Below are 27,575 nucleotides of genomic sequence, written 5' to 3'. Positions count from 1 at the left end.
CTCTCAGTGACCCTGCTCAGGAAATCCCAGATTATTACTCTCCACAGAACACACCAACAGGACCCTTCCCTGGTACATTTACACTGGAGCTTCCTCCTGCCTAGTAAGATCTTCCTCCAAACATCCTCATGACAAGGAATTCATGACAAATTCCTTCATACCCTGCAAATATTTACTCAAAGGTCACTTGCTAAAAATCCCATGCTGAGCACCCTGGTAAAACAGCCATCTTCCATGTCCCCACACACCCACTCTTACACCTTCCCTGCAGCACTTACCACTTAATGTGAACCCTGTCCTTATTTACTGTGCTTAGAGTGCATCTCTTTCCTCTTTCCTATAGAACACAGGCTCCAAAAGTTTGGCTTGTTTTCACTTCCCTGATGTATCCTAGGTGCAAACTCTGTGTCATCTATTCAGTATTCAACAAATCAGAGCTGCATGAATGATCAGTGTCAGCCCTCCCTCTTCTAGAGACACTGTCTTTATTAATGGAGCCTCAGATCAAATGCTGCTGTGGCATCTGCAGCACAAGGGCTTCTCACACTGAGATCAGTACTATTTGGACTTTTCTCACAAATGCTGCCCTTCCTCCCTCCACACCAGCCCTCCTGCACTCCACAGCTGTTAAGGATATTTGGATCTTCAGAAAAGATGATCCTTCACTAAAGGGTCATATTTTCCAACTAAACATCAATTAGTCTCTGTTTTATCAGTTCAAGAATCTGTAATAGATCAAGTGCTAGGATTAGTAGAGCTAAGGTCAGTGAACCTGCTGACTAGAGAAGATGGAATTTATCTAAGATGAGAAATCATGAGATCCTTCCTCTCTGCTATTCCACAATCTGGTTCCTTTAAAAATACTGGAGAAATGATGGAAAATATATTCCAGGAAACTGCCCTTGGTTTTGTGGGACAATGACAGGAAAGAGGACTCCTGCTGCTGTCAAAGATGATACACCCAGAGGAGAACGAGACCAGAAATAATACTTAATAACAAGAACAGGGCTAATTCTCTGTAGAAACCAAGAAACAAAAAAAGGTGGGAGCAGAAGGTCAGACTCAGTTCTCAACCTATGTTAACCTGGTCACATGATGCCCATGGTCCTGGAGACACGACCAGCCCTGGTGATGCTTGAATCCCTGTCATCGCAGGTCCTGGTGGGATGAGGTTCAACTGAAGGACAGGACTAAGGATCAGGGAAGATGATCCATCTGACGAGGGACCACACCAGAGACCAGGATGGACTGAGCACAGACAGAGTGACACCTTGTCTATCCTCAGCTCCTTTTATTCTTCTCCTATCCCCACCTGCAGCAGACTCAGCATAGCAAACATGTGCTTTCTGGAAAGTTTCAGATTTTATTTTCTTTGAGAAAGTTTAGGAATCTTCCTTTCATTTTGCCGGGGTCCTGCCCTAGCGGGGTCCAGGGAGTCCTGAAGGATGAGTGGCGTCGGTGAAAAGATGAGACAGGAGTCGTTCTGTTGGAGCAATCTCCAGAGAGAGAGAGCTAATGCAGCTTTCTCTGGGTCATCTTTTATTACAATTTTTCTCATCCTTATAGATTCAGAATACGTCATTGATTATATAATTTAAAACTTTGCCAAGACATGACATTTCCTTAACCATGATTGGGGGTACAAAAATGTAACATTAATTTACAGTTTTCCAGGATATAACCTTCAGTTATGTAATTATTAAAAGTACAGGATCATTAATAAAATACGTCACTAATTTACATTTTTCAGATTTTCCCAAGATTTACTATTTTCCCCAAGATATGCTATTTTCTTATTAACTAATGCCAAACTATGTAACCAGACTCTAAGTCTCCTAACCAATCATTAACCTAAAGTACACTTGTACTTTATTTCTAATCTAAAATTCCCATCTAAAAAAGTCCCCTTAAATCTTATATTTAAAACATCCTAAAGTTTATAAATCATTCTTAAAACATATCAGAAACCTATCAACTAAAAACTTAAGAATTTCTAAACTTAAGAATCTAAATAAAATAATATTTCTAACATTATTCTAAAACTGTGTCTTATAAAGCTATTTTAATTAATTCCTAAATTTATTCTCATAAAACTGGTTGAGCTGCTTTCTCAAAGAGTTTCTTTGTTTCTCAGTCAAGGTGCACTAGTTCTCATATCTTTATAATCTTTCTCAATAGAAAGTAAGTTCTAAACATCAATCCACTTTCCACCAATATTAACTATGCTCATCATATATCCCTATGTAAAGTAAGAAAGGGTTTATAAAAAGAGAAGAATATATCTTTATTTGTTTTAACTTTCCTAAGTGTATAATATAACTTTCCTTAATCAAAAATGAGACTGCATGTGGTGAACTTTGTAAAATAAGCATACTGATTAGATTTTCTAAGAGGCCGGAAATATGGGCTTGGGTTCTAGTTGATATAATCAATGTGGTGCCTAAAATTCTCATGACCTTTCAAAGGATGATTGTTGTCCATTATCAGGTTTGTCCACAATGTACTGAGATAGAAGAACAGCCTCCAAGGCATGAACTACCTGTTATGTTCTAGCCATCTGAAATTTAATTTGTTTGGCATTTAACATACTCATGNAAACACTCAAAATGTCAAAAATTCCCCGGAGAGTCCCTGTAACCCAGGAATCTCCCAATTCCCCAACCTCTGTCTCTTCAGGCTCTCCAGGGTCTCACCTTTTTGAGCAGTAAGAGGCATTTCAGAGATCTGGGCACTGTCACTACCTGAGCAGAACAAAAATAGAACCCGGTCAGAGCCCATAGGACATGGGCTAATGGAGGAATTATGGGATGGATCAGCTCCCCCCTCATTTACCTCTACACTACCCCAAGGTCTCAGGGATCACTGTTCTTCATACTTACAGGCAGCTGGAACATAGATTATTTTTATTTATTCTTTTTATATCTCCTGTGGGAAGAAAACGTACTGTGAAGGAACAGGCTGAAGACTCATCTTAGAGGAATCCCCTAGTCCTAGACTCCAGAGAAGTGTCCATAACTGTGACTGCAGATGTAGGGAAGGATCAGGAAAGGAGATGTGTAGGGATTGAACCAATTGCTCTCCTGCAGATCTGTCCTTGGCAAGGAAATTCCTCTCTTGCCTTTAAATGCTAGGAATCAGGTCCCCATCATCAGAAAAAACCAAGAGGGTAAAGTTTCCATCCCCTGCAGGCCTGGTCTCCACAAGTTCCATGTCCTGGGTCTGGTCCTCTCCATCTCGCTGCCAAGTTGATCTCCTTAGGGTAGAAGTCCAGGGCCCAGCATCTCAGAGTGACATCAGAAGGTCAGACTCAGGTCTCATCCTATGTTAACCCAGTGGCCTGATGCCCTCTTACCCATGGTACTGGAGATAGGACCAGCCCTGGTTGATGCTACCTGTTATCAGAAGTCCTGTTGGGATGAGGTTCAACTGAATGGACAAGGACTAAGGAGCAGTAAAACTGATCCAGCTGAGAGTGACCACAAAGGCCCAAGATGGACTGAGCACAGACTAGGTGCCAGCTTGTCCACCTGCTGGAGCTCCTTTCATCCTTCTCCTGTCCCCACCTGCAGCAGACTCAGCACAGCAAACACGTGTATTCTGGAAGGTTTCAGGTTTTATTTTCTCTCAGAAATTTTAGGAATCCTCTTCTCATTTAATTAACCCATCAACATATTTTGTGGCACAAATTTGAAATATAATCAATATCCACATTCGATTTTCCAAAAGGGAAGAAAGACGCCACAGTTCAGAGCAACATAAAGCTAAATCAGGAATGAAGACATCTCAGCCCCACATCAGCTACAGAGGAAAGTTGATTGAGGAAGAGAACATGACAGTGTGGGGAGGTGTCCTGGTGACCAGGGATGTGGTCCTCTCTCCATTTCCTCACATTATGATTATAGGAACACAGACACAAAGACACAATTAGATGCCAGCTGCACAAAGAGTAGTTGGGACTTCTTAAGATTTCAGAAGGGAGCAGGAAGAGAACTGAAGAAATCCTGTACTGCTCAGCCCCACAGAAGGCAGCTGTCTCAAACTGTGAAAAAAAAGTATCATGAACAGATTCAGATCACTCATTGTAATGGAGACACTCTGAACAACCCATTAAAGACCCAAAATGTCACAAATCCCTGTAACTCAAAAGTCTCCTCCTTCCTCAACCCCTCTCCATCTTCTGGCCCTCCAGGGCTTCACCTTTTTAAGCAGAAAGAGACACATCAGAGCCCTGGACACTGTCATTACCTGAGCAGAACAAAAACAGAACCTGGTCAGACCCCACAGGAGATGTGGCAAATGGAGGAATTATTGGATGAATCAGCTCCGCATCGCTTCCCACTACACTAACCCATGAGCCTCAGGGATCACTGTTCTTCATACTTACAGGCAGCTGGAGCATAGGGCCCTTTTTTAACTCCTGTGGGAAGAAAACATACTGTGAGAGAGCAGGTTGGAAACAGGTTTTAGAGGTACCCCCTCGTCCTGGACACTGGGGAAGTCTCCAGAACTGTGATTGCAAATGTAGGAAAGGATCAGGAGACAAGAAGAAAATATATGGGTAGGGATGGAGCTAATTACTCTTCTGAGTTCTGTCCTCAGCAAAGAAATTCCTCTCTGTCCTCTAAATGCTGGATATCAGGTCCCCGTCACCACAAACATCAAGAGGATATATTTATCCTTCAGTTTCTATATGCTTTACAAAAAGTAAACAGGGTCCAATTTGGGAAATGACACAGGTAGATATTACTTCCCATGAACAAGGCAGGACACACTTATACTAGGTACTTGAAACCACCAGTGGGACAAAAATTCAGACCCTGCACTTTCCCTGCCTGTGTTTTTCTTCTTCCACATGACAAAAGCGACCACAGCTCCAGTGACAACAAGGACAATTACAACAGCAACAATTCCCATGATGGGGATGGTGGCCTGAGGGGATGGCTCTGGGAGAGGAAGGGAAGTCAGTTGAGGAGCCCTGATCCCCAGCTCTCAGCCCTGACCCTGCTGAGGGTTTCCAGAAAGCCTCCTGCTTTCCTGACAACAGGCTCTGGGCCCTCATCCCCTCCTTACCCCATCTCAGGGTGAGGGGCTCAGGCAGCCCCTCGTGGTGCACATGGCAAGTGTATCTCTGCTCCTCTCCAGCAGGAACCACCACAGCTGCCCATTTCTGGAAGTTTCCATCCCCTGCAGGTCTGGTCTCCACCAGTTCCATGTCCTGGGTCTGGTCCTCTCCCTCCCGCTGCCAAGTCAGGGTGATCTCCTTAGGGTAGAAGCCCATCGCCCAGCACCTGGGAGTGATGTCTCCTTCAGAGCTGTGTGGTGAGTCACATGTGTCTTTGGGGGGGTCTGAGAAGAATAGGGAAATTCAGACATTTTTGCATTATCTCTCCTGGGCCATCAGCCAGAGAATGGACGACACAATTGGGTGGGGGAGGGAGCACAAAACCTATACACAAGTCTGGATTCAGGCTTCTGGCATAATCGCCTATTCCTTGCAACTAGTTCTAGAAAGTTCTAGAATCAGGTTGAAACAGGTCCCTGTAGAGGCTACAGGTCCCTGAGAAACAATTCGTATTCTGATCTGGATGTTGCTCAGAGATGTGGAAAAGTTGGAGTCAGACCTTCAAGGACACTAGGCTGGAGTGGACCTGACAGTCTGTCCTTGGTGGCAAGACTGCTACCAGAGAACTGTGGTCAGTTATTTGCTGTCTTTCTCACCAGCCAGGGAGAGAGAGACTGGATTCCTTATTTGTCCTCAGAGAAAGCCACCTTCAGTTCCTCTGTAGTGCAGCACCTGGGAATCCAAGCCCACTCACCTCCCTCTGGAGGAGGAGCTGGGAAGTGTTCTAGCATGGGTGCCATTTTCCCCACCTTGTGGGAAGTGGGCCAACAGATCTGCAGGAGCTTACGCAGGTAACCCACTGCCCCTCATACCTAAGCGCTGCAGACTGTCCTTCCCGTTCTCCAGATATCTGAGGAGCCACTCCACACAGGTGCCCTCCAGGTAGGCCCTGCGGCGCTCTGCAGCACCCGTGGCCTCCCACTTTTGCTGGGTGATCTGAGCCGCAGCATCTGCAGCGGTCCAGGAGCGCAGGTCGTCATTCAGGGTGATGTAATCCGCGCCGTCGTAGGCGTACTGAAGGAACCCTCGGAGGAGGCGCCCGTCTGTCCCCACCTCGCAGCCATATATCCTCTGGAGTGTGTGAGAACCTGTCCCCGCCCCGCCCACCCCGTGGGATTTTCCCCCTAAACTGAAAACGAAATCAAGTCACAGTCCCCGCGGGAGCTTTCTCGGTCGACGGTCTTCCGGTCCCTCAGACTTGGGGGTAACCTCGGACGACGGAATCATTGACGACTCGGAACCAGCCTTGAGGGACAGGAGGGGTGTGATATCCGTTAAGGGCCCCGGGTCACTCACCGCTGTCGCTCTGGTTGTAGTAGCCGCGCAGGGTGTTCAAGCACATTCGGTGATTCTGTGCAGAGTTCTCGGAAATCCGTGTGTTTTGCTCCCAATACTCCGGACCCTCCAGCCCCATCCACGGCGCCCGCGGCTCCTGTCTGGGATTCTTTGCGTCGCTGTCGAAGCGCATGAACTGGGTGTCGTCCACGTAGCCCACGGAGATGAAGCGGGACTCCCGGAGGCCGGGCCGGGACTCGAGGGTTTCCGTATACCTCAATAAGTGGGAGCCTGGAGGCGAGAGCGGCTGAGACCCGGTCCACCTTCCTCCAGGCGCCCGACCCAGGTCCCAGGTTGACAACACCTGGAGGAGAGGAGCGAGCTCGAAAGACGCAAAGGGGGTGGTGTGATGCGGCAGGGCAGGACTTAGGGGCGGGAGTGGAGGGTCAGGACGTGCCTCACTACGGCGGGGAAGGTCTGGGCTGGGAGCAGTGGGGACGCAGTTTCCCCAGCTCCTGCTCGCTCTCTGGAGGGTCCTCAGGCTGCTCCCGCGCAGAGGCCATTTCCTTCCCCCTTTGCCCCGCACCCATCTCCCTCCCCCACCCCCGCACTCACTCGCCCAGGTCTCGGTCCCTACCAAGGCCCCCGAGAGCAGAAGAAGCAGCTTTAGGAGCACTACCTCCCCCATCCTGCAGTTTGGAAACTCTGCCTCCCGGCTGCTGGATGGGGGACTTTAAAACCGAATCGCGGCTATGCAGGTTGCCTTCTCCAGGAGCAAGACACGCAAAGGGGGTGAGAACGGTGTCCAGGCAGAATAACCTGACTCAAGTTGGGAGAGCAAAAAGTCAAACTCCAAGGAGACGGGGAATCAATCTTTGGTCTGCGTCCACACCCCAGACACCGCTCTAGATCCTGAGAGCCACACCCACCTGGACTTTGCCCTGAACGCACTTTTGTACCAATTGTTCTTTGTCACAGTGTCCCTTTGATTTCTGCCTCAGGGCGTAAATACACAGTTCTCAAATGTTTGGTTCCAAGGTCTTCATAGGCTCTTAGAAAGACGTGTGCATTCCAGAGGTAATCATGTTTATGTGGATTATGTCTACCAATATTTGCTGTTTTAGAAATTAATTCCAATTTAAAGATATTTTAAATTAACAGAAAAAAATAGTTTCCAAAATAAAAAGATTTACTAGGAAGACTGGATCATTTTACTTTTTACAGTTTTGAAATTCATTTTTTTTTTGTCATTAGAAAACTGGTAGATATTTGTATCTTCTGTATTTTACCTGTGATTTTTGTTGAAACAAAAAATGCAGCCTCATACAAATATGTAGGAGGAATATTTTCAATGATAAAATATATGCTCTCAAGGGAAATTCAGAAGTTGATAGTGGTGGATTCAAGTTCTCCCAGATTCTGAATTTCTCTTGAGAGCATATATTTTATTATTGAAAATATTGCTGTCTGTTTTCAATAACCGTGGTTGTTCATCTTTGATATTACACTAAAATGACATAAGTGTTAGCTTAAAGATTCTTTGCCATTTGGACCCTGAAACATTATCATTGAATATTTCATATTTTCTTGTATTAAAGTCTGTGGGTGAGTCTTGCACATTGAACGGATCTTGCACTAATGCATGATGTTTTTTAAAGTCATGCATTGTTGGGTCAAGTTGTATAGACCTTCTAGTGTTAACATATTTAAGTGCAAATAATCAAGAGGTCATATGTTGGTATTCCCACAGATTTCACCAGAAAGTGATGTAGGTACTTGGGAGTCTGTCAAGTTGATAGTGGTGAATTCAAGTTCTCCCAGATTCTGAATTTCTCTTGAGAGCATATATTTTATCATTGAAAATATTGCTGTCTGTGGATTATCTGGAAGGGACAGGCTCAGTTCATTTTTTAGAATGTTGGCGAAATACTGAAGTCTAAAGAATAGTTTTTGTGTCATTCATTGTTTTAAGGAGGAATCGTATTCCAAATAATGGGGCTGGTACAACTCACCAAATGGCTTTGGTTGATACAAACACCCTACTTTCAAATGTAGCAGAAGTATCTTATGTGTACTTCCCATTTTATCAATTAGGTGTTTTTATAATGTGGATTCTGGAATGGAGATTTAATAAAGTAAATAATTTTTAATACTTTAACCAGTACATGTTTAAGTGAACTGGCATTCTTTTTTCTTCTGTAGTTAAAAGGTGCTCAAGAAAACAATAAATAGTTTTGCAGTTTGGTACCATAGCTTCACTCTTGCCAAGGTTTACTTTAGTGTAAATAATTTTTTTTTTTTTTGTGGTGCTGGGGATTCAACCCAGGGCCTTGTGCATGCCAGGCAAGCGCTCTGCCAACTGAGCTGTATACCCAGGCCCATAAATAATATTTTAGTGAGATAATAAAAATGTTTTTTGATCATAGAGATCTTGTGCAATACTCTGAGCACCTTCAAGGGTTCCATAGATCACAGTTTGAGAACTGCTGCTCTGAGACAACAGTAGAGAGCTCCCAATTGGTCTCAACTTCTTTTTTTTTTTAAATTAATTTTATTTATTTTTATGTGGTGCTGAGAATCAAACCCAGTGCCTCACACATGCTAGGCAAGCGCTATACTACTGAGCCATAACCCCAGCCCTGGTCTCAACTTCTTTGCTTGATCCTCTGCTACTGTTCTCAATAATTGCTAAAACGTGTAAAAAAGAATGGGTATTAGTGAACAAGTAATTATGCACAATTATATACAGAAAGAAAAAAATAGTTCTTACATATTAAAAGTGATCATATAAATGAAAAATTCTATAGATTATTTGGACAATTAAAGTAACACTAGAAAAGAAGTAGTAACACTGGAAAAGTAATGGTAAGCAAGACAGAAGAACTCTAAAAGCACAAAGTTATTAATAAAGGATTTCAAGCAATTGAATCAGAGGAATTCCAAAAATAATTGAGAATATGAACTTATTTTAATATCTCAAGAAAAATCTCAGCCTTTTCAGCACTCCAAAATTACATGTGAATTGCTCCCAAACAAATGAAAACAGATCCAGAAAGTAGGTAGAAAAAAAGAGACTCTGAACATTTCAAGATGCAGGAAATACAACTTTAGAAGCTAGATAATGTTGAAACAATATCATGCATACTCCAAGTAAAAATATTTTCAACACAGAATTCTGTACTAAGTTAAAGTTAGACTAAGAGCTATAGTATCCTAAAGACATTTCAGATGTTTAGGGCTTCAGTATTTTCTGTTCATGTTCCCATAGGATATGGCTAAATATATGAGAAACAAAAATGATGGAGAAAACCAAGAAAAGGGGACACATGAGATGTACCTAAGAGAGGAGCCAGCACAAGACAGGGAGGCTGTGTTCCCCCATGAGGTGAAGCAGATCCAGGGAGTCAGCCTTACTCCAGTTGTGAAGGCATCCAGTCCAGGTCTGGCAGGACTGAGAGTTCTGGGACAGGTGTCTTCACAAAGACCAAGATGGTGGAATTCTGGATATGCTTGAATATACTCAAGGAGACTGCCTTTGTCTGTTTTACAGCTCTAACGGAATACCACATATTGAGTAAATTATGAAGATCAGGCATGTATTTCTTCACCATTATTAAGGTTGGGAAGTCCAGGGTCAAGGCACTGACATCTGTCTAGGACCCTTCTGCTGTTTCCTCTTGTGGTGGAAGGTTAAGGGCAGGAGGGGGCAACCCACTCCCAAGATAACAGTACTGATCTATTTATGAGAACAGGACCCTCATGACTCACCCACCTCCCATTAATTCCATCTCCCCACACCACCACATTGAAGATCAAGTTTGTAACACGTGAACTTTGGGACACACATTCAAACCACAGCAGAGACCCTAGGAGAAAGTTTGGGAAAGTTCCAGAATAACAGAACAACAGAAACTAAGCAAAAGAAGGAAGAATAATTTTATTAATTCCAGGGAAGTTACAAATCAGTTCAAGAAAACAAAGTGATGAAAGTTACAAGCCTAGTTGTGAATAACATTTGCATCGTCAGTATAATGTAAACAACATTGATCTAATCAAAATTATAAATTGGCTATTGAGAGAATCGGGGCATGTGCAGGGAAGCTTTCAACTAAAAGTACAACACGAAACTGAAAAACCAAGAAGGAGCCCTATCAGCCTTCTATTTAGTGGCACAGAGGTAATAATAAAAGTATCAGGCAAAAGAAGTAAAGCAGGGATCAGGAAATGGGGCTGCATGGAAGATTGGGGCCATTTGTCTTTTTTACTGAGTCTTGTAGAAGCATTTGTCCTTTCAAATGCTGTCTCTGGTTCCACTCGAAAAATAAAATGCAATGTTTAAAAAGACAACATGAGAAAAAGGACTCAGACATCACTCTATAAGGTATATCAGAGATTTGGGGCAGTCATGGAAAGGAGACAAAGGATCAGGTGGTGAATTTGTAAGAAAGGATTTTGTTTTATTTACTGAGTTAACTTGTGTTGTTTTAGAGGGAAATATTGCAGTATGATTGAATGCAGAAATGAACAAGCCACAGAGAGTAGAATGCGATGATACAGGGGATGGAGGGGCCAGTCTTATTATTCCCAGGTGTGGAGGTGGCCTCAGACAGCAACAGATCATCCATCATCACTGGTGGGAAGACGGGGGAGACAGTTTTGGCTGTGGGGCCTCTGATGGGATTATGGTGCAGTTCTTACCTGAGTCCTATTTTTTTGTCCAAGTGAAAAGAGAAAGAATTTTGTCTTCTAGGAGTGAGGAGTGGGGAGTTAGTACTGGGGTGTAAGAAGGGAGGAGAAAGTTAGAAATTGCCCACTCAGGAAACCAGAGAGCCAACTGACCTGGGAAATGGCATTTGCAGAGAGCAGTACTGGGGGCCACTAAACTCTGTATTCATCATCTGAGGGAATGAGAGGGAAAGGAAGAGAAATATGCAGCATTTAGGCTGTAGGAGGAGGAGGAGAACAGGATAGAAGGAAATGCAACAGAATTTTTCTGGTCTAGGCATATGGATTATTTTTAACTTGTGATTGATCCTTGTCAACATTTTATAAATTTTCTACATCAAATATATATTAGAGTCATATATCACCTAATGACAAGAATACTTTCTATGAAATGTGTTCTTATTCTATGAAGCTAGTATCACCCTGATACCAAAGCAAATGAAGACACATCAAGGAAACAAAACTATATATCAGTATGCCTGATGAACATAGATGTAAAAATCCTTAATAAAATATTATCAATATACATTCAAAAACACATTAAGAAGTGGGGGAAGGTGATATAATGACATGGACATTATTATTCCTATATATGGGTATGGATTGCATGAATGGTATGACTCTACGTATGTACAACCAGAGAAATGAAAAGTTGTGCTCCATTTGTGTAAAAAAATAAAATTAGTTTAAAAAACATATTAAGAAAATTGTACACTATGATCAAGTGTGTTTCACCCAGAAATGAAAGTTTGGCTCAATATATGAAAATCAATAAATGTAATATATACATAAATAGAATTAAAGACAAACATCACATGACCATCTTAGTGAATTCAGAAAAACCCTTCAACAATGTTCAGTGTCCATTCTTGTAAAAAAAAAACACTGAAAAAACTACCAATGAAAGGAACTTGTGCTGCCATTGCAAATGCTCTATGTATCAATCCAAAGCCAACATCATACTAAATTGGGAAAAACTGAAAGTATTTTCACTAAAAATTGGAATAAGACACGGATACCCACTCTCACTAATCCTATTCAATATAGTAGTTGAAAATCTAGCCAGAGCAATTATGCAAGAGATGGAAATTAAAGAACTATAAATAGAAAAAAAGTCACATTATCTCTATTTGCTGATGACATGATTCTATACTTAGAAGACCCCAAGAAAAAAACTGTAGAGAGCCACTCTGAATGATTCACACTTTCCATCCTGGAGCAGAGATGCTTTGACATCTCGTAGTGACTGGACATTGCCCCAGTCCAAGAAGTTTGAGGGCATATCTTCAGATGTAGGTGTGTCACCCCATGGATTGAGCTATGCTCACCTTTTGCTTTGTGATATTACGCCTTTGCCCTGTTTGGGATAGAATGTTTCATGGAAACACTTTGTGTGTCCCCTTCTCTTGCTCTGCCTTTGGGTGTGGCCTTCCTAGATGTCAGTCAACCTGTTGACAGCAGCATCTGGAAGCTAAGCTAGACTCAACCTCTTGAAACCTGACCCCTTGTCTCATTTGAATGGCTTCTCCTTAATAAAAGGGTTCAGCACATTCTCTCTCTCTCTCTCTCTCTCTCTCTCTCTCTTTCTCTCTCTCCCTCCCTCTCTCCCTCCCCACCCTTAAGGTCAGAGGAGCTGTCACAGGACTCCAAAGAAAAAGGTATCTCTGTCTCCTGTGTGATTATTTTGTGCAGCCCAGTTCCCCTGGAGTGATCCTGAGTGTTTTAGTCCTGAGGAACTTGACAAAAAAAAATCACACTTTTGGAGCTGATAAATTCAGCAAAGTAGCAGGGTACAAATCAACATACAAAAATCAGTACTAGTAATGATCCTGCTGAGAAAGAAATCAGGAAAACAATTCCATTCATAATAGCCTGAAAAAAACAAAAACCTGAGAATATATCAAAACAAGGAGGTGAGAGACATGAACAGTGAAAATTATTAAAAAAAAAAAAACTGAAGAAAGAAATTGAAGAAGGCACTAGGAGTTGGAAAGACCTTCCAATTTCTTGGATAGGCAGAACGAATATGGCCTATACTACCAAAAATGGCCATACTACCAAAAGTGATCTACAGATTTTCTGCAATCCCCATCAAAGTTCCATTGACTTTCTTCATAGAAATAGATAAAGCTCTCATGAAATTCATTTGGAAAGATAAAAGGCCCAGAATATCCAAAGTATCCTTAGTAAGAAAAGTAAAGCAGGAGGCATCAAAATACCAGACCTAAGTTACACTACCAGGCCATAGTAACAAAAATAGAATGGTATTTGCGCCAAAACAGACATGAAGACCGATAGGACAAAATAGAAGACACAGAGATAAACCCACATAAGTACAATAATCTCATATTTGTCAAAGATGCCATAAACATGCATTGGAGAAAAGATATGCTTTTCAACAAATGGTGCTGGAAAAACTGGAAATCCATAGTAGTAGAATGTTGAGAGCCACAGCCAAAGGGGCCCCAGCAAACTTCCAGCTGCCAGCAAACTTCCAGCTGCCGGCTGATGATTGGCTCACAGCGGCCCCAGCAACATCTAGCTGATTGGCTCCTCGGCCCCAGCAACATCTAGCTGATTGGCTCCTCTGCGGTGATGCTCATTGGACTGTTTCCCTGCCCTTTCAGACCACGGAGCTGCTCATTGGGGGACTTTTTTTGGCTCCGCCCACGTGACCCAGCCAATCGGCCTCAAGAGCAGGAGGATTGTGGGAGGTGAAGAGAGGCTTGTGTGGGAGAGAGAGGCTTGTGGAAAGCCGGTGGTGGCAGTTGAGGCTCTGAGGATTTTTCCTGAGAGGCTGTTTTGTTTGGCATGTGTGGTTCTAAAAATAAAGTTAGTTTCTTTTGACAAGTGGCTCCTGATTGTGCCCAGCCAGACTGCGGCAGTGCACAAGAACTAAGGGCACTTGCTGAAAATGCAGATTCCTGCCTACACCCCAGGGACTCTCTGTGACAGAGATGGAGAATTTTCTTTATAAGGAGAGCTCCAGGTATTTTGGGATCAAACTTAGAGAAATATGGTCCTAGAGCAGTGCTTCTGAAACTTTAGTATGGAAGCAAATTATCTGGACAGTTGTTCAAGTGCATATACAGATTCTGTCATGGGACAGTGGGCCATTCTGTATTCATTCATTCATGCTTTCATTCATTTATACCATATCCTAGAGGAAGTTGATGCTTCTGGTCACACTTTGACCAAAAGATTTCTTACCTTTTCCAGGCCCTCAGAGAACAAAATTGCCAAGAACAAATTTGGTCCTCAACTTCCCCAGTTCAGGTGGAGTAGAAACCCTTCTCTCACCTTCACTCTGCGAGGTCCCCATGCAGGAGAGAGCACTGCTCTGGCTTGCCAGGTACTGTGTCTTTAGTTTAGCAGATTCTCACTGTGGAGAGACCAATACATTGGGCCACTGAGGACTCTGGATAACTGCAAGGGCATGAGCTTGAGCACAGATCCTCACCCTGGCCAAGCTGCACATTGCTGCCACTTGAGCCAGAGTCTTGCTTGCAACCCAATGAGAAAATTGTAGTCAAAACTAGCTAGCTTACTTGCTCCTACAGTCCTGCTCTTTCCCAATTAATTGTTGTTTTCAGCTACCAAAATATTTGCATGTATGTGTACCATGTAAAATTCAATGATTTGCTATGTGCATGCATTGTGAAATGGTCACCAAAATCAAAATAGTTGACATATCTATCACCCCACATAGTTCCATTATCTTTCCATCTTTCTTTTCATGTGTCTGTATGTATGGATAGAAAAATATCTATATTTTTATATAGATAGAAAATATCTAATAGCATATTTCAAGTATATTAGCATATTTCAAGTATACAACGCAGTATTACTAGCTATAGTCACCGTATTGAATATTAATTCATTACATCTCCAGTACTTCTTCATCTAGCATACCTTAGATGTAGTACTCTCTGACCAGTACCTTGTTTCTACATCAGATTCCACATACAGTGAGATCATGTAGTCTTTCTATACCTGCCTTATTTCATTTAGCACAATATCCTCCTCATTCTTTCATGTTATTGCAAATGAGAATATTTCTGAATATTAACTTTTTAATTAATGAAAATATTTAAAAATTATATTGTCTATTGGGTTGAAAAATATTTTGTCACAATTTACTCCAAGCAATAAATAACTACAACAGATATTAGCAACCAAAATGAGGTTCCATTTAAAAAAATAAAAACAAACTATCAATGGATGGAGTAGAATTGGAACTGGGTAATGGGTGAACTGTAAAGTTCTTCAAAGAAGATTTTTAGGAGAACTTGATTAAAAGAAACATTGCAAATATTTTTCTTTATTTTCTTTTCTTTTGGTACCAAGAACTGAACACAGGGGCACTTATCAAGTGGGCCACATCCCTGGTCCTTTTTATTTTGAGAATGGGTCTGCTGGCTTTGAACATGTGATATTCCTGCCTAAGCACCCAGTGACCCTGGGATTACAGGCATGCACCACCCCTCCCAGCACAAGTTTCCAATGTAAGGGACTGAGAAATTACAAAATAAAAAAAGACCCATGGAGTTCTCTACTTCTACTAGCAAGAGACAGTGAAGAAATTGTGTAACTTAAAACACAGGTTACATTTTATTCGGGCAAAAAGCAGTTGATCACCAAGAGTACAAAACAGATCTTGGTGTAGACTCAAGAGCCAGGAACTTTTCTCAGGAAGAAATAAGATTGAGTCTTTATCAAGAAACCTCCAGCATTTGCCTGGCAAATTTGAACATTTCTGCACACCAGGGGCTCCTTTGTGTCTTTGGGCTATTGTGCTGGCATGTCATCCAGAATAAATTTATACAAACATGGGAAGATCCAACATTTTTACTTTGTTGCGGGTTCCAGAAAGAAAATGTGAGCCTTTCATGACTGAGACAGTTGCTGGTGATAGAATTGTATTATTCTCCCTAATCTATTGAGAATATTCCTTTCAATCACTAGAGTCCTAGAAATTTTACCATGAAATGATGTAAATGAAAACAAATGCTTTTCTTGCATCTCTTATAATGAATCAATGGCTTTTCACCTTGATTTGCTTTATGTGGTGATATGGATTTGGATTTTGTACTAAAAATACCAAACTTGACTTCCTATGATGTGATAAAACCAGGGTGGATAAATATAGGTTTCTTTTTGCATATTTTTGTATTTGATTTCTTAATGTCTTTTTAAAATAGTTGTTTCCTCTGTATTTATTATATACTGGTTTTTGACGATCAATCCAAGATGGAGCCACTAAAATTACCAGGTTTTATTATCCTGCCCTTTCCTCTAGGCAATGTTCAAGGCCAGAACTTGAAGGCTGATTGTCAGGGAAGGACCTCATTCACAGCTCATTCCTTAAAATCTTGGCCAGAGCCCTAGGTTCCTGGCCATAGAGAACTCCCTTTAGGTGACTGTCCAGTTGAAGATGACTTAGCCTGGAATGAATGATACAAGAGAGAGTAGAGCAAGCAGGATACCCCAGTTTCTTTTTGTATGTAGCTGCACAACATCAATTCTGCTTTGTCTCATCACTAGAGGTGAATTTAAGAAGTCCAACCATTTTATGGGTAAAGGAACTTGGTTTCTATTCTTGAGTACAAGGAATTTGTGATCTTTGAAAACTATCACAGTAGACCACAAATTATTCATATTCCTTCCACATGTACAATAAAATTCTTTCCATTCAAGACTTCCAAAAGACTCATTTCATCACACGATCAGTGTCAATTTCAGAATCTCATCATTTGAATCAGGTCCAGGTATAGATGAGTCTCCTTGAATAAACTGAGGTCATGAAATCTCACCCTGTGAACTAAAGAGAAGAGCTATCTGCACCCTGACAATCCTAATATACAATGATGAGGCACAGATGCTGGTCCCAGGAAGTTCTGATTTTTTTTTTTTTAAGACAGAATGAGAGAGAGAGAGAGAGGGAGGGAGAGAGAGAATTTTAATATTTATTTTTTAGTTCTCGGCTGACACAATATCTTTGTTTGTATGTGGTGCTGAGGATTGAACCTGAGCCGCATGCATGCCAGGTGAGCACGCTACCACTTGAGCCACATCCCCAGCCCAAGTTCTGACTCTTTTTGGTATGAGGAGAAGGCTCCAGGGACTCGAAATAGGCAAAATCTGTTAAATTTCTTTGGGCCACAGTGACTCCTACCTGTAAAATTTCTTTCATCTTTATGCACTTGTCCCTGCTTTTAAAAGTTTTCCTTGACCCAGAGCTTTTCTGACATGGAACTTTTGAAACAATTAAATGTCTTCCATCTTCCATGTGGGAAGCTGCCCTGAAAGAACATACACTTTTAAGTCCTGAACAGGGGCCTCTGACCCATTACTACATTTCATAGTGACTTGGGCATTGTCCCAGCTGAGATAGCAATGTGTGGCTTCAGGTGTAGGCATACCCACTAGGGTTGAATTACACTCATCTGTTCCTTTGTAATTCTGCCCCCTTGCTGTTTTGGGGATAGAATATTCCATGGAACAACCTCCCTCAACAAAATACATGTTTGAGGCCTGTTCTTTCTCTTTTTCTTGCCTGCCATTTTCCCCCTTGTGGGAGTGGAGGACCAGTTACTGACCTCCCCAAAAGGTACTTTCTATGTCTGTATCTTTATTTTTCCATAAATTCACTTGGAACCACCCTGATGGGTTCAGTAGTGTGATATCCCATCAAAGCTGCCTTTGTATAAAACCTATTTTTCTACTGTTATGTTTAGATATGACATGTCCCCTAAAATGTCTTGTGTGAGACAATGCAAGAACATTCTAAAATGAAATGATACTATTAAGCGAGTTGTAACCTAGGAAGTGGGTTGATTCACTGAGAGGGATTAATTGGGTGGTAATAGTACTTAAGTAGGGTGTGGGCAGAGGAGGAGGTCACTGGAGTGTGTGCCTTTGGGGTGTATATTTTGTCTCCTGAAAGTGGAGCTCTCTCTCCTCTTCCTGATTGCCATGTCCTGAGCTGCTTTTCTCCTCCACACCCTTCTGCCCTGATGTTCTGTCTCACTCAGGCCCAGAGCAATGGAGTTGGCCATCTATGGACTGAGATTTCTGAAACCCAAAAACACAAATAAACTTTTCCTTCTTGATGTAGTCCTTGTCACTTATTTTGGTCACAGTGACTCAAAGATTACTAAAACACCTTACAATTTAGAATCAGACTAAGATTGTGGGCCACTCCCTCATTGAATCAGGAATACATTTCTTCTGCTGAGAGAAGGAAGCTAAAGGCCAGATCACTTACCCTGGGAGTCTCCACAGAAGATGGGAGCAGAGGTGCCCTCTCAGGACTGTCCAAATGCAGGATCCCTAAATCTGCATAGGTACATTTTCTGCGTCTGTCACTTCCCTACTTTTTCTGTACAAATTCTACAAATTTAAGGGAGTTTGTAGATGAAACTTTTTAAACAATTAAGTTTCTTTCATCTTTCTTCGAAGTTAGCTTTGAATAAAACCCATTTTCTTATCATTTTGTTTTCAAAATATTCTGGAGCAGAGAGCATTATGGCCTGGCTTCCTTCCTCCCAGGCAGTATTACAGTTGCCCAACATCAACTTGACTCTGAATATTTCTGGAACAAGAAGCCTATGGCCTAAACTTTTCCTTCCTGGGCACAATGTTGTGCATCCTGGTAACAATCTGGCCTGTGTGTGTGTGTGTGTTAATGGAGAGAGAGAGAAAAGGAGAAGGAGAAGGAGAAAGAGGAGGAAGTTTTCTTTTATTACAATTATGGGGCCCCAGGTTTATTGGTTTCCAGATCCATCATTGTTTATGGTGTTGTGTTTTCTTCCTTCCTCACTTTATTGACTGATAGGGTCACATGCCCTTTGAATACTCTGTCCCATGTCTAGCAAAAAATGAGGCTTTCCAGCATGGAGATGGGAAAAGACACTTTTTCTGGCCCTGTATATTTCTACCTACCATTGTTCCCTCTGGTGCTTTTGGACTTCTTTTCCCTGTCCTTGGATGGTGTTCCTACATGTGTGTACTGATGAACTGAGGACACAAGATGTGCCCTCTAGACCTCCAGTTCTGTTATGTTCAGTTAACTTCTCTTGTCATCTTGCATATTCTGCTGTTGTGGCCTCTCCAAATACATATGTCTGTCCCCTCAACTCCCTGGGTCTTCTGGGCTGTGAAGGGCTCCTCCTGCCTGCACTGTGTCTTGGGAACTCTCTGAAGGAAGATGGACAACTATAGGCCTACCCTCTATCATTCTTTTGCTATCAGAGGTTACAATCTGTTAGACTTGTCCAATGTCTGAATATTTATCTTTTTATGAATTCCTAGTGTTTCTAACTCCATTTTTAGTTCAAAGCAAAGGTCAATGAGGTGAATTTTTAAAACAACCATTATGATTTTACTTTCTAATAACTAAACATGGTGTCTTTAAAAAACAGCTGGGTCACAATTAGTTTTCTACTTCTACAGGCAGTTTGAAGGTTGTCATAATTTTCTTTGTACATAATCCTTGTTATGGCATGTTATTTTGTGTTTCTTAATTCACTTATGGACATTTATGAGTCTCCTTCTATTGTCTTTTTTAAATAATTTTTAATCCCGTTGTCATTTTCCATGTGTACTTACACATTTGTGCTCCTAGCTTCTCATTTCTTTTTGTAATGAATTGTGTAAATTTTTTGACACATGTGGACTCCTATAGAAATATTTATTCCCTCCTTTAAAATCGAGTCAGTGCCAACCCAGGACATTTATAAAGCAAACTCAGGTTCAAAATTTTTGGCCCAAAATGGTAATCAGGGCAACAAACCTGTAGGAGTGCAGAGTACTGATTACAAATTCTCAAAAATGGATGTGTTTCTTCTTTTTTTCTGAATTAATGTAAATTTTCTAAGAATTCTTGGGTAGGGAAAAGAAAAATATTTTCATTTCTTACTCAGAGAATATAAATGTTTTGTTTCCTAGATTTAACAGAAAGCCAGAATGTCTCCTATTATACTCCCTCGTCAAACTGAGTCTGAGGATTATTACTTACTTGCTTGTTCTGATTGACTGTTGAGTGTTCCCAATGCCTCCGTGTCAGAGGCCTGGTCCCTGGGTGGTGCTAAAGGGAGATGGTGAAATCCTTGAGAGGTGGGGCCTAGTGGGGGGTCATTAGGACATTGAGGGCTGTGCCCTTGAAGGACGCTGTTGGACACCCTCCACCTTCTTTTCCCTTTGCTGCCTGGTGAGGAGGTCAGTGGTTTTGCTCTGTCCACTTCTCCCAACATGATGTGCTGCCTCACTATAGGTGTAAAGTGGCAGGGCCAGTCATGGACTTCATTTTCCAAAACTGTGAACCATAATAAATCTTTTCTCTTTATTAGTGAATTATTTCAGGTATTTGTTTATACTCACAGTGAACTAACATAGGAGATGACTTGTGAGTCTTAAGAAAAACCTAAAATTTTTCCAGATTTGGCAAATGCCTCAAGAATAAGAGCAACTTTTCTCCATGAATTCCTGTCCAAATTTATATTTTTGGCTGAAGGATTGCTATCTTTCTTATACTTCTCTACATTTAGATGCTTCTTCCATTTTATGTCTTCTTTTTAGTTCATTTTAGTAGAAGGACAGCCTTAAAACCATGTTACTGAAAACAAAATCACCATGAACTACTGATTCCTTCCTGCTGTTGAACTGACACCAGGGCAGATGCTGGAAAACTCTGCTGTCTAGAACAATGTTCCTAAAAAGTGTACTATGTGCACCAGCACTGGACTGTGAAATGTTTGATACCAACCCACGAACAAGACACATACAGACATACAGAAAGTGAGAGTGAGCAAGGACACCTCTACCACACCTTGTCCCAGACTGACATCCATCAAGCAAAAGATATATATATACATCAGGTTCATTGAATTGCTGAAAACACTTGGATCCTCAGTTGTTGGTACAGCAGTTTGAACTTCTCATCTTAACATATCCACTAAGTGCTTGCAAAGTCCTCTCCTTGCATGGGCCTTTCAGTCTTCTCTTCTCTATTGATGCAACTCTTATCTTTCTGAATACAGTGTCTCAAGTTTTCAGTGCTCTCCTTACTTGTTCTTTCTCATACCCCACATTAAGTTCATTAGCAAATGCTGTAAAGTCCATCTTCAAAATGTGCATAGCAGCCAACCACTTCCACTACTTTCCCTGCCCATACTCCAGGTGATATGACCCACACCTCTAGCATAGGACTACTAGTTACCTGCTCCCTTGCTAATCCTTTGTTCTCAGCTCAGCAGTCAGAGAAATCATTTGTTTCACCTTGTCTGTTTTTGCTCAAAACTGCCTCACTCAAAGTAAGATTCCTTCCATCAACCCGCAGATCTTGTGTGATTGGCCATGCTTCTGAGCTCCTCTCAGTGACTCTGCTCAGGACATCCCAAAACCCTTGCTTTTCCCGGAGCACACACACAGGGTCCTGTGTGTTTGCACTGGAGCTTCCTCCTACCTAGAAAGGTACTCCTCCAAATGAATTCCTTCATGTCCTTCAAACCTATCCTCAAAGGCAACTTTGTAACAAGTTCCATGCTGAGCACCTTAGTAAAACAGCCATTTTCCTGTCCCCAAACACCCACTCTGACACCTTCCATGCAACACTTACCACCTAACATGAGCATTGACACCGTGTTTAGAGTGTATCTTCTTCCTCTTTATTATAGAACACAGGCTCCACAACGTTGGCACTTTGGGATTGTTTCAGTTCCCTGATGAATTCTGTCATCTCTTCAGTACTCAACAAATGAGTACTGTCATTATCAATGTAGTCTCAAACCAAATGCTGCACAAGACTTCTCACACTGAGGTCAGAGCCATTTCTCACCAGTGCTGCCCTCCCTCCCTCCACACCAGTTCTCCTGCATGCCACAGCAGCTAAGTACATACTGATCCTCAGGAAAGACAATCCTTGGGTCATATTTTTCAATTAAACACCTATTGATCTCTGTTTGATCAATCCAGGAATCCAAAAGAAGTAAGTGCCAGGATTAGTAGAGCTCAGGGTAGTGAAAGTACTGAGAAAATGGAACACCAAGAGGAATTTATCTAAGATGAGAAATCATGAAATTCTTCCTCTCTGCTATTTCCATAATCTGATTCCTTTAAAAGTGTTATGGAAATTATAGAAAATACAATCCAGGAACCACCCTGAGTTTTGGGGGACAATGACAGGAAAAAGGTCTCCTGCTGCTGTGAAAGACAAGAGATATCCAGAGAAGAAATTACTAACAAAAACAGGGATAATTATCTATAGCGACTGAGAAACACAAATAAGGGAGTAGAATGTCAAGCTTGGGTCTCAGCCTATGCTAACCCACTCATATGATGCCTGCCCACCCATGGCCCTGGAGACAGGACAAGCCCTGGTGATGCTTGTGTACCTGTCATCACAGGTACTAGTTGGATGAGGTTCAACTAAATGGACAAAGACTAAGAAGCAGGGAGATGTTGAGCTGAGAACTGACCACATCAAAGCCCAGGATGAACTGATCTGAGACTTGGTGCCACCTTGTCCACCCTCAGCTCCTTTCACCCTTCCCCTGTCTCCATCTGCCAGAGTCAACACAGCAAAAACATGTATTCTTGAAGACTTCAGGTTTTATTTTATTTATTTATTTAGGTACTGGGAATTGAACCCAGTGGTACTTAACCACTGAGCCATATCCCCAGTTTTTTTTTTTTTTTTGTATTTTATGTATAGGTCTTGATGAGTTGCTTAGGGCCTTACTAAGTTCCTGAGACTGGCTTTGAACTTGTGATCCTCCTGCCTCAGCCTCCTGAGCTGCTGGGATTACAGGCATGCGCCACCAGCCCTGGCTCAGGTTTTATTTTGTCTTTGAAACTTTAGGAATCTTCCATTTATTTAATTAACTCATTGACCATATCTCATGTCACAAATTTGAAATACAATTCTATATGCAGATTCTGTTTTTCAGTAGGGAAGGAAGAAGGCAAAGCTCAGGACAACATGAAGCTAAATCAGGAATGGAGAAGGTCCCAGTCTCACATCTGCTGTGGAGGCAGTTGATTGAGGAAGAAAACAGGACATTGTGGGGAGGGGTCTCTGTGATCTGGAATGTGCTCCTCTCTTCATTTCCTCACATTACGCTGATAGGAACAGAGATGTCAGACACAGTTAGATGCCAGCTGCACAAAGAGAAGTCAGCACTCTTGAAGCTGGAAGAAAACAGAACAAAACCTGTATTGCTCATCCCATAGAAGTCAACTGTCTCACACTGTAAAAGAAGGTATTATGAACTAATCCAGATCAGTCATTGTAATGGAGACACTCTGAACAACCCATTAAACTCAAAATTTCTAAATCCAGAGAGTCCTTGTAACCCTGGAGTCTCCCCATACCCCTCTCCCTCTTCAGAGTCTCACCTTTTTAAGCAGTGAGGGACATATCAGAGCCCTGGACTCTGACATTACCTGAGCAAAACAAAAACAGAACCTGGTCAGAGTCCATAGGAGAGGTGGCTAATGGAGGAATCATGGAATGGGTCATTGCTCCCCTCTACACTACCCCAGGTTGCTGAGAGCCATAGCCAAGTAGGAATGACGCATGGCAATTTCCTTGTCAGCCTACCCAATGTTGCTTAGAGGGAGGACTCTCCATTGTGGAAATGGGCTTGCCTTGGACCCAGGTCATTTGCAGTGACATTGCATGAATGTTTCAGAGTTTTGATTTGAAAGGTGACCTTGCTCAGGGATTAGGGCGGATCCGGGTTTAGAGTGGATCCTGCTGGGAATAGGGCGGTTCCAGGTTTAAGGTGGATCCTGCTGGGAATAGGGCGTATCCTGCTGCCTCAGGCGCCCGCTCCTTGAGTTCCCTGTGGAGTTCTCACTGGGTTCTGAGAGTATTTGGTATGCAGAGCCCAGTGGAGGGTGTGGATTTTCCCAGAGCGTGCGTGTAGAGTGACGTGACAGTTCGAGAATAAAGAGTTGCTGTTTGAATCTACAAGGTGTGTGGTGGCTCAGTTATTTTGTGCCCAGCCAGACTGCGGCACCAGGTGTCTCAGGGATCACTGTTCTTCATACTTAAAAGCAGCTGGAGCATAGGTCCCTCCTTTTCCACCGGTGGGAAAAAAGCATCTTGTGAGCGAACAGGTTGGAGACAGGTCTTGAAGAAACCCCCTAGTCCTGGACTCTGTGGAAGATTTCAGAACTGTGACTACAAATGCAGGGAAGGATCAGGAGACAAGAAGAAAGGAGATGGATAGGGATGGAGTGAATTGCTCTCTTGGAGATCTTTCCTCAGCAGAGAAATTCCCCTCTGGCCACTAAATGATGGGAATCAGGTCCTCTTCACCACAAGCATTAGAAGGATAAAATTGTCCTTTAGTTTCTATGTGCTTTACAAAGAGTAAACAGGGTCCAGTTTGGGTAAACATGTTTGTGAAGATATTATTTCCCACTAAACAAGGCAGGGCACACTTCCACCGGGTACTTGAAACCACCAGTGGGACAAAAATCCAGACCCTGCATTTTTCCTACCTGGGTGATGGGCTGACGGGGTGGCTCTGGAAGGAGGAGAAGTCAGGTAAGGGACCCTAATCTGCAGCTCTGTCCCCACACTGCTGAGGGTCTCCAGAATGCCTACTGCTTTTCTGAAAAGAGACTCTGTACTCTCATCCCCTCCTTACCCCATCTCAGGGTGGGGGGCTCAGGCAGCCCCTCATGATACACATGGCAAGTGTTATCTCTGCTCCTCTCCAGAAGGCACCACCACAGCTGCCCATTTCTGGAAGTTTCCATCCCCTGCAGGTCTGGTCTCCACAAGCTCCATTTCCTGGGTCTGGTCCTCCCCATCTCATTGCCAGTTCAGGATGATCTCCTTGGGATAGAAGCCCAGGGCCCAACACCTCAGAGTGAAGTCTCTTTCAGGTCTAGTGTGGTGAGTCACACTTGTCTTTGGAGGGTCTGAGAGGAAGAAAAGGGAAATTCAGACATTCTTGCATTACTGCTCCTGGGCTACTGAAGCAGTGCTCACATGTCCATCAGGAGAATGCACCACAGGATTGGAGTGGAGGAGGGAGCATAAAACCAAAACATAAGCCTGGACTCCGGCTTCTGGCATAATCTTCTATACCTTGGAAAGTTCTAGAATCAGGTTAAGACAACCCTCTTACAAGGGTCCAGGTGCCTGACAGGGACTTCAGTTTCTGGTTTGGATGGAGGCTGATAAGCTTCAGTCAGACCCCAAAGACCCTAGGCTGGAACTGAGACAAACACCTGATAGAAAGTCCCTTCGTGATGCCAAGGCTGCTTCCAGAGAACATGGTGAGTTATGTACTGTCTTTCCCACCAGCCAGGGAAAGAGACTGGCTCTCTTACTTGTCCACAGAGCAGCCTTCAGTTCCTCTCCAGTATAGCACGTGGGACTCCAGGCTGACTCACTTCCTTCTGGAATGGAGCTGGTGGTGTTCTAGCATGGGTATCTTTCTCTTACCCTCCTTGTGGGAAGTGGGCAGAGAGATCCTAGGAGCTCAGACAGAAGTCCTGCAGCCCCTCATACCTAAGTGCTGCAGTGTCTCCTTCCCTTTCTCCAGATGTCTGGTGAGGGACTCTGCGCACTCCCCTTCCAGGTAGGCCCTAAATTCCTGCTCCACACCTTCCTCCTCCCACTTGTGCTGGGTGATCTGAGCTGCAGAGTCTGCAGCAGTCCATGAGCTCAGGTCCTTGTTCAGGGCAAGGTAATCCCCCCCATGGTGGGCTTACTGGGTGAACCCTTGAAGGAAGTGTCTATCAGGCCCTAAGTCACATCCAGACATCCTCTGGAGGGTGTTAGAGCCTGTCTAGGTCCCCGTGGTCAGCAGCGTCCCCACTCTGCCGACCCAGTGGGGGTTTTCCCTTAAACTGAAACCGAAACCTGGTCGCAGTCGCTGTGATCGCTTTCTGGGTGGACAGTGTAAGCGAGTTCCTCAGCCTTGGGGTGAACTGCAGACGGGGAAATCCCTAAAGACTGGAGACCATGCATGAGGGGCTTGAGGGGTATGACCTTTGCCAGGGGCACGGGGTCACTCACCGCCCTTGCTCTGGTTGTAGTAGCCCAGCATGGTGTTAAACTCCACCCCATAATTCTTTGCAGCGCTCTTGCAAATCCGTGTTAGTGTCCCAATACTCCAACCCCTCCTGCTTCATCCACCCTGCTCCTCCCTGGGATTCTCAGCTTAGCTGTGGAAGCTCAGGAACTGTGTGTCCTCCACGAAACCCAAGGAGATGAAGCGGGGCTTCCAGTGGCCGGAAAAATACATGACAGTGTGAAAATACCTCATGGAGTGGGAGCCTGGGGGGAGGGAGAGGCTGAGACCCCGTGACCTTCCTCCCGCAGCCAGATGCCAGGTCCCATGTTGAGGACACCAGGAGGAGGGGACTCTAGAGACACTAAGGGGGCGAAGGCACGCGTGAGGGCAGGACTTAGGGGCTAGAGTGGAGGGATCAGGACGAGCATCTGCACGCTGGGGAGGAACTGGACCAAATTAGAGAGGACGCTAATTCCCAGGGTCCTGTGTGCTTAGGGGACTGTACCCTGGCTCCTCCCTTGGAGTCTGGTTCCCTCCTAACCCCGCACTCACCTGCCCAGGTCTCCGCCAGGGACAGGGTCCCCAATAGCAGTGGGAGCAGGGTTCGGGGTGCCATTACCCTCATCCTCCACTGCTGTGGAGATTCTTTATCCTGGCAGGTGGGTGGGGACTTTGAAACCTGAACCCTGGTTATGCTGATTGGCTTCTCTGGGAGCTAGACACACAATGGGAGTGAGACAGTGGGCTGCTTCAGGAGTGTCCAGGCAGAAGGACCTGGTCCAGGTTGGGAGAGGTAGAAGAGAAGTGCCAGGGAGAAGGGGAATCCCCAGTGCTCTGCATCCACACCCCAGACACAGCTCTAGACCCTGAGAGCCACGCCCAGGGACCTGGGACACTGCCCTGACCACTTCTCCTTCACAGAGTGCCTTTATCACAAAGTCCACTGATGCCTGCATCAGTGAGTTTGGAAGGGTTTGGTTTTAGGATCGTTTTATGCTCCAAAGGTAAACATGTTTATGTGGAGTGTGTTTTTCAATTAGAAATTAATTCCATTTTAAAGACGATATTTTATTCACTCAGAAGATGTCAGCAGAAATAATCGTTGAAAGAGAAATACTCTTATTCAAAACAAAGTTTTAATTAGAAGAGTGGATCTTTTATTTTTTACAGTTTTAAAGTACTTTTAATTTTTTTTTTTAGAAAATGGCCACATGTTCGTATATTCTGCATTTAACTAATAATTTTGTTCGAAACAAAAAATGCAGCCTCACACTAATATGTGAGAAGAATCTTTTAAAATGACGTTTTAGATAACAATGGGTCTTCGTCTTTGGTACCACACTAAATTGACACACGTGTTAGCTTCTTAAAAGTTCTTTGACATATGGACCTTGAAACCTTATGTTGAATAATTC

The 27,575-nt window shown here is 43.1% G+C and overlaps 1 protein-coding gene, 1 long non-coding RNA gene and 1 pseudogene across 5 annotated transcripts; all 3 read right to left on the bottom strand.

Moving 5' to 3' along the window:
• Positions 1-3,595: 3,595 nt before the first annotated feature.
• Positions 3,596-7,100, bottom strand: LOC107160421 (class I histocompatibility antigen, Gogo-OKO alpha chain-like). 4 transcript variants are annotated; one of them, XM_015507094.2, is made up of 7 exons: positions 6,419-7,100; positions 5,935-6,210; positions 5,071-5,346; positions 4,833-4,943; positions 4,385-4,417; positions 4,198-4,245; positions 3,596-4,039 (listed from the first exon to the last, which is right to left on the bottom strand). In XM_015507094.2, exons 1-6 carry the CDS (start codon positions 7,083-7,085, stop codon positions 4,202-4,204), a joined length of 1,407 nt encoding a protein of 468 aa, XP_015362580.1. In that variant the 5' UTR covers positions 7,086-7,100; the 3' UTR covers positions 3,596-4,039; positions 4,198-4,201. The 4 variants fall into 4 exon arrangements, with proteins under 4 accessions (XP_015362580.1, XP_048661904.1, XP_048661905.1 ...); XM_048805947.1 differs by lacking the exon at positions 4,198-4,245; XM_048805948.1 differs by lacking the exon at positions 4,833-4,943.
• Positions 7,101-22,983: 15,883 nt separating this feature from the next.
• On the bottom strand, positions 22,984-23,628 carry LOC125617662. Its single transcript, XR_007348741.1, has 2 exons — positions 23,519-23,628; positions 22,984-23,311 (listed from the first exon to the last, which is right to left on the bottom strand). It is a non-coding gene; the product is annotated as an uncharacterized LOC125617662 (long non-coding RNA).
• A 278-nt stretch (positions 23,629-23,906) lies between these two features.
• LOC107160419 lies at positions 23,907-26,891 on the bottom strand (annotated as a pseudogene).
• Positions 26,892-27,575: the final 684 nt, after the last annotated feature.

This window comes from Marmota marmota, unplaced genomic scaffold, assembly GCF_001458135.2.
Source record: "Marmota marmota marmota unplaced genomic scaffold, marMar, whole genome shotgun sequence".
NCBI lineage: Eukaryota > Metazoa > Chordata > Mammalia > Rodentia > Sciuridae > Marmota > Marmota marmota.
Note: the sequence above shows the minus strand (reverse complement) of the source record. Positions and strands in the feature narration are given on the sequence as shown.

What these genes read in the sequence shown, in the direction of transcription:
- LOC107160421 (XM_015507094.2), bottom strand. Translation starts at nt 7,085, where the DNA reads ATGGGGGAGGTAGTGCTCCTAAAGCTGCTTCTTCTGCTCTCGGGGGCC. An exon ending in CTACAACCAGAGCGACAGCG is followed by an intron (nt 6,211 to 6,418) that starts GTGAGTGACCCG and finishes GGGCGGGGACAG; the next exon opens with GTTCTCACACACTCCAGAGG. An exon ending in GTGGAAGAAGAAAAACACAG is followed by an intron (nt 4,418 to 4,832) that starts GCAGGGAAAGTG and finishes TTCTTCCCACAG; the next exon opens with GAGTTAAAAAAGGGCCCTAT.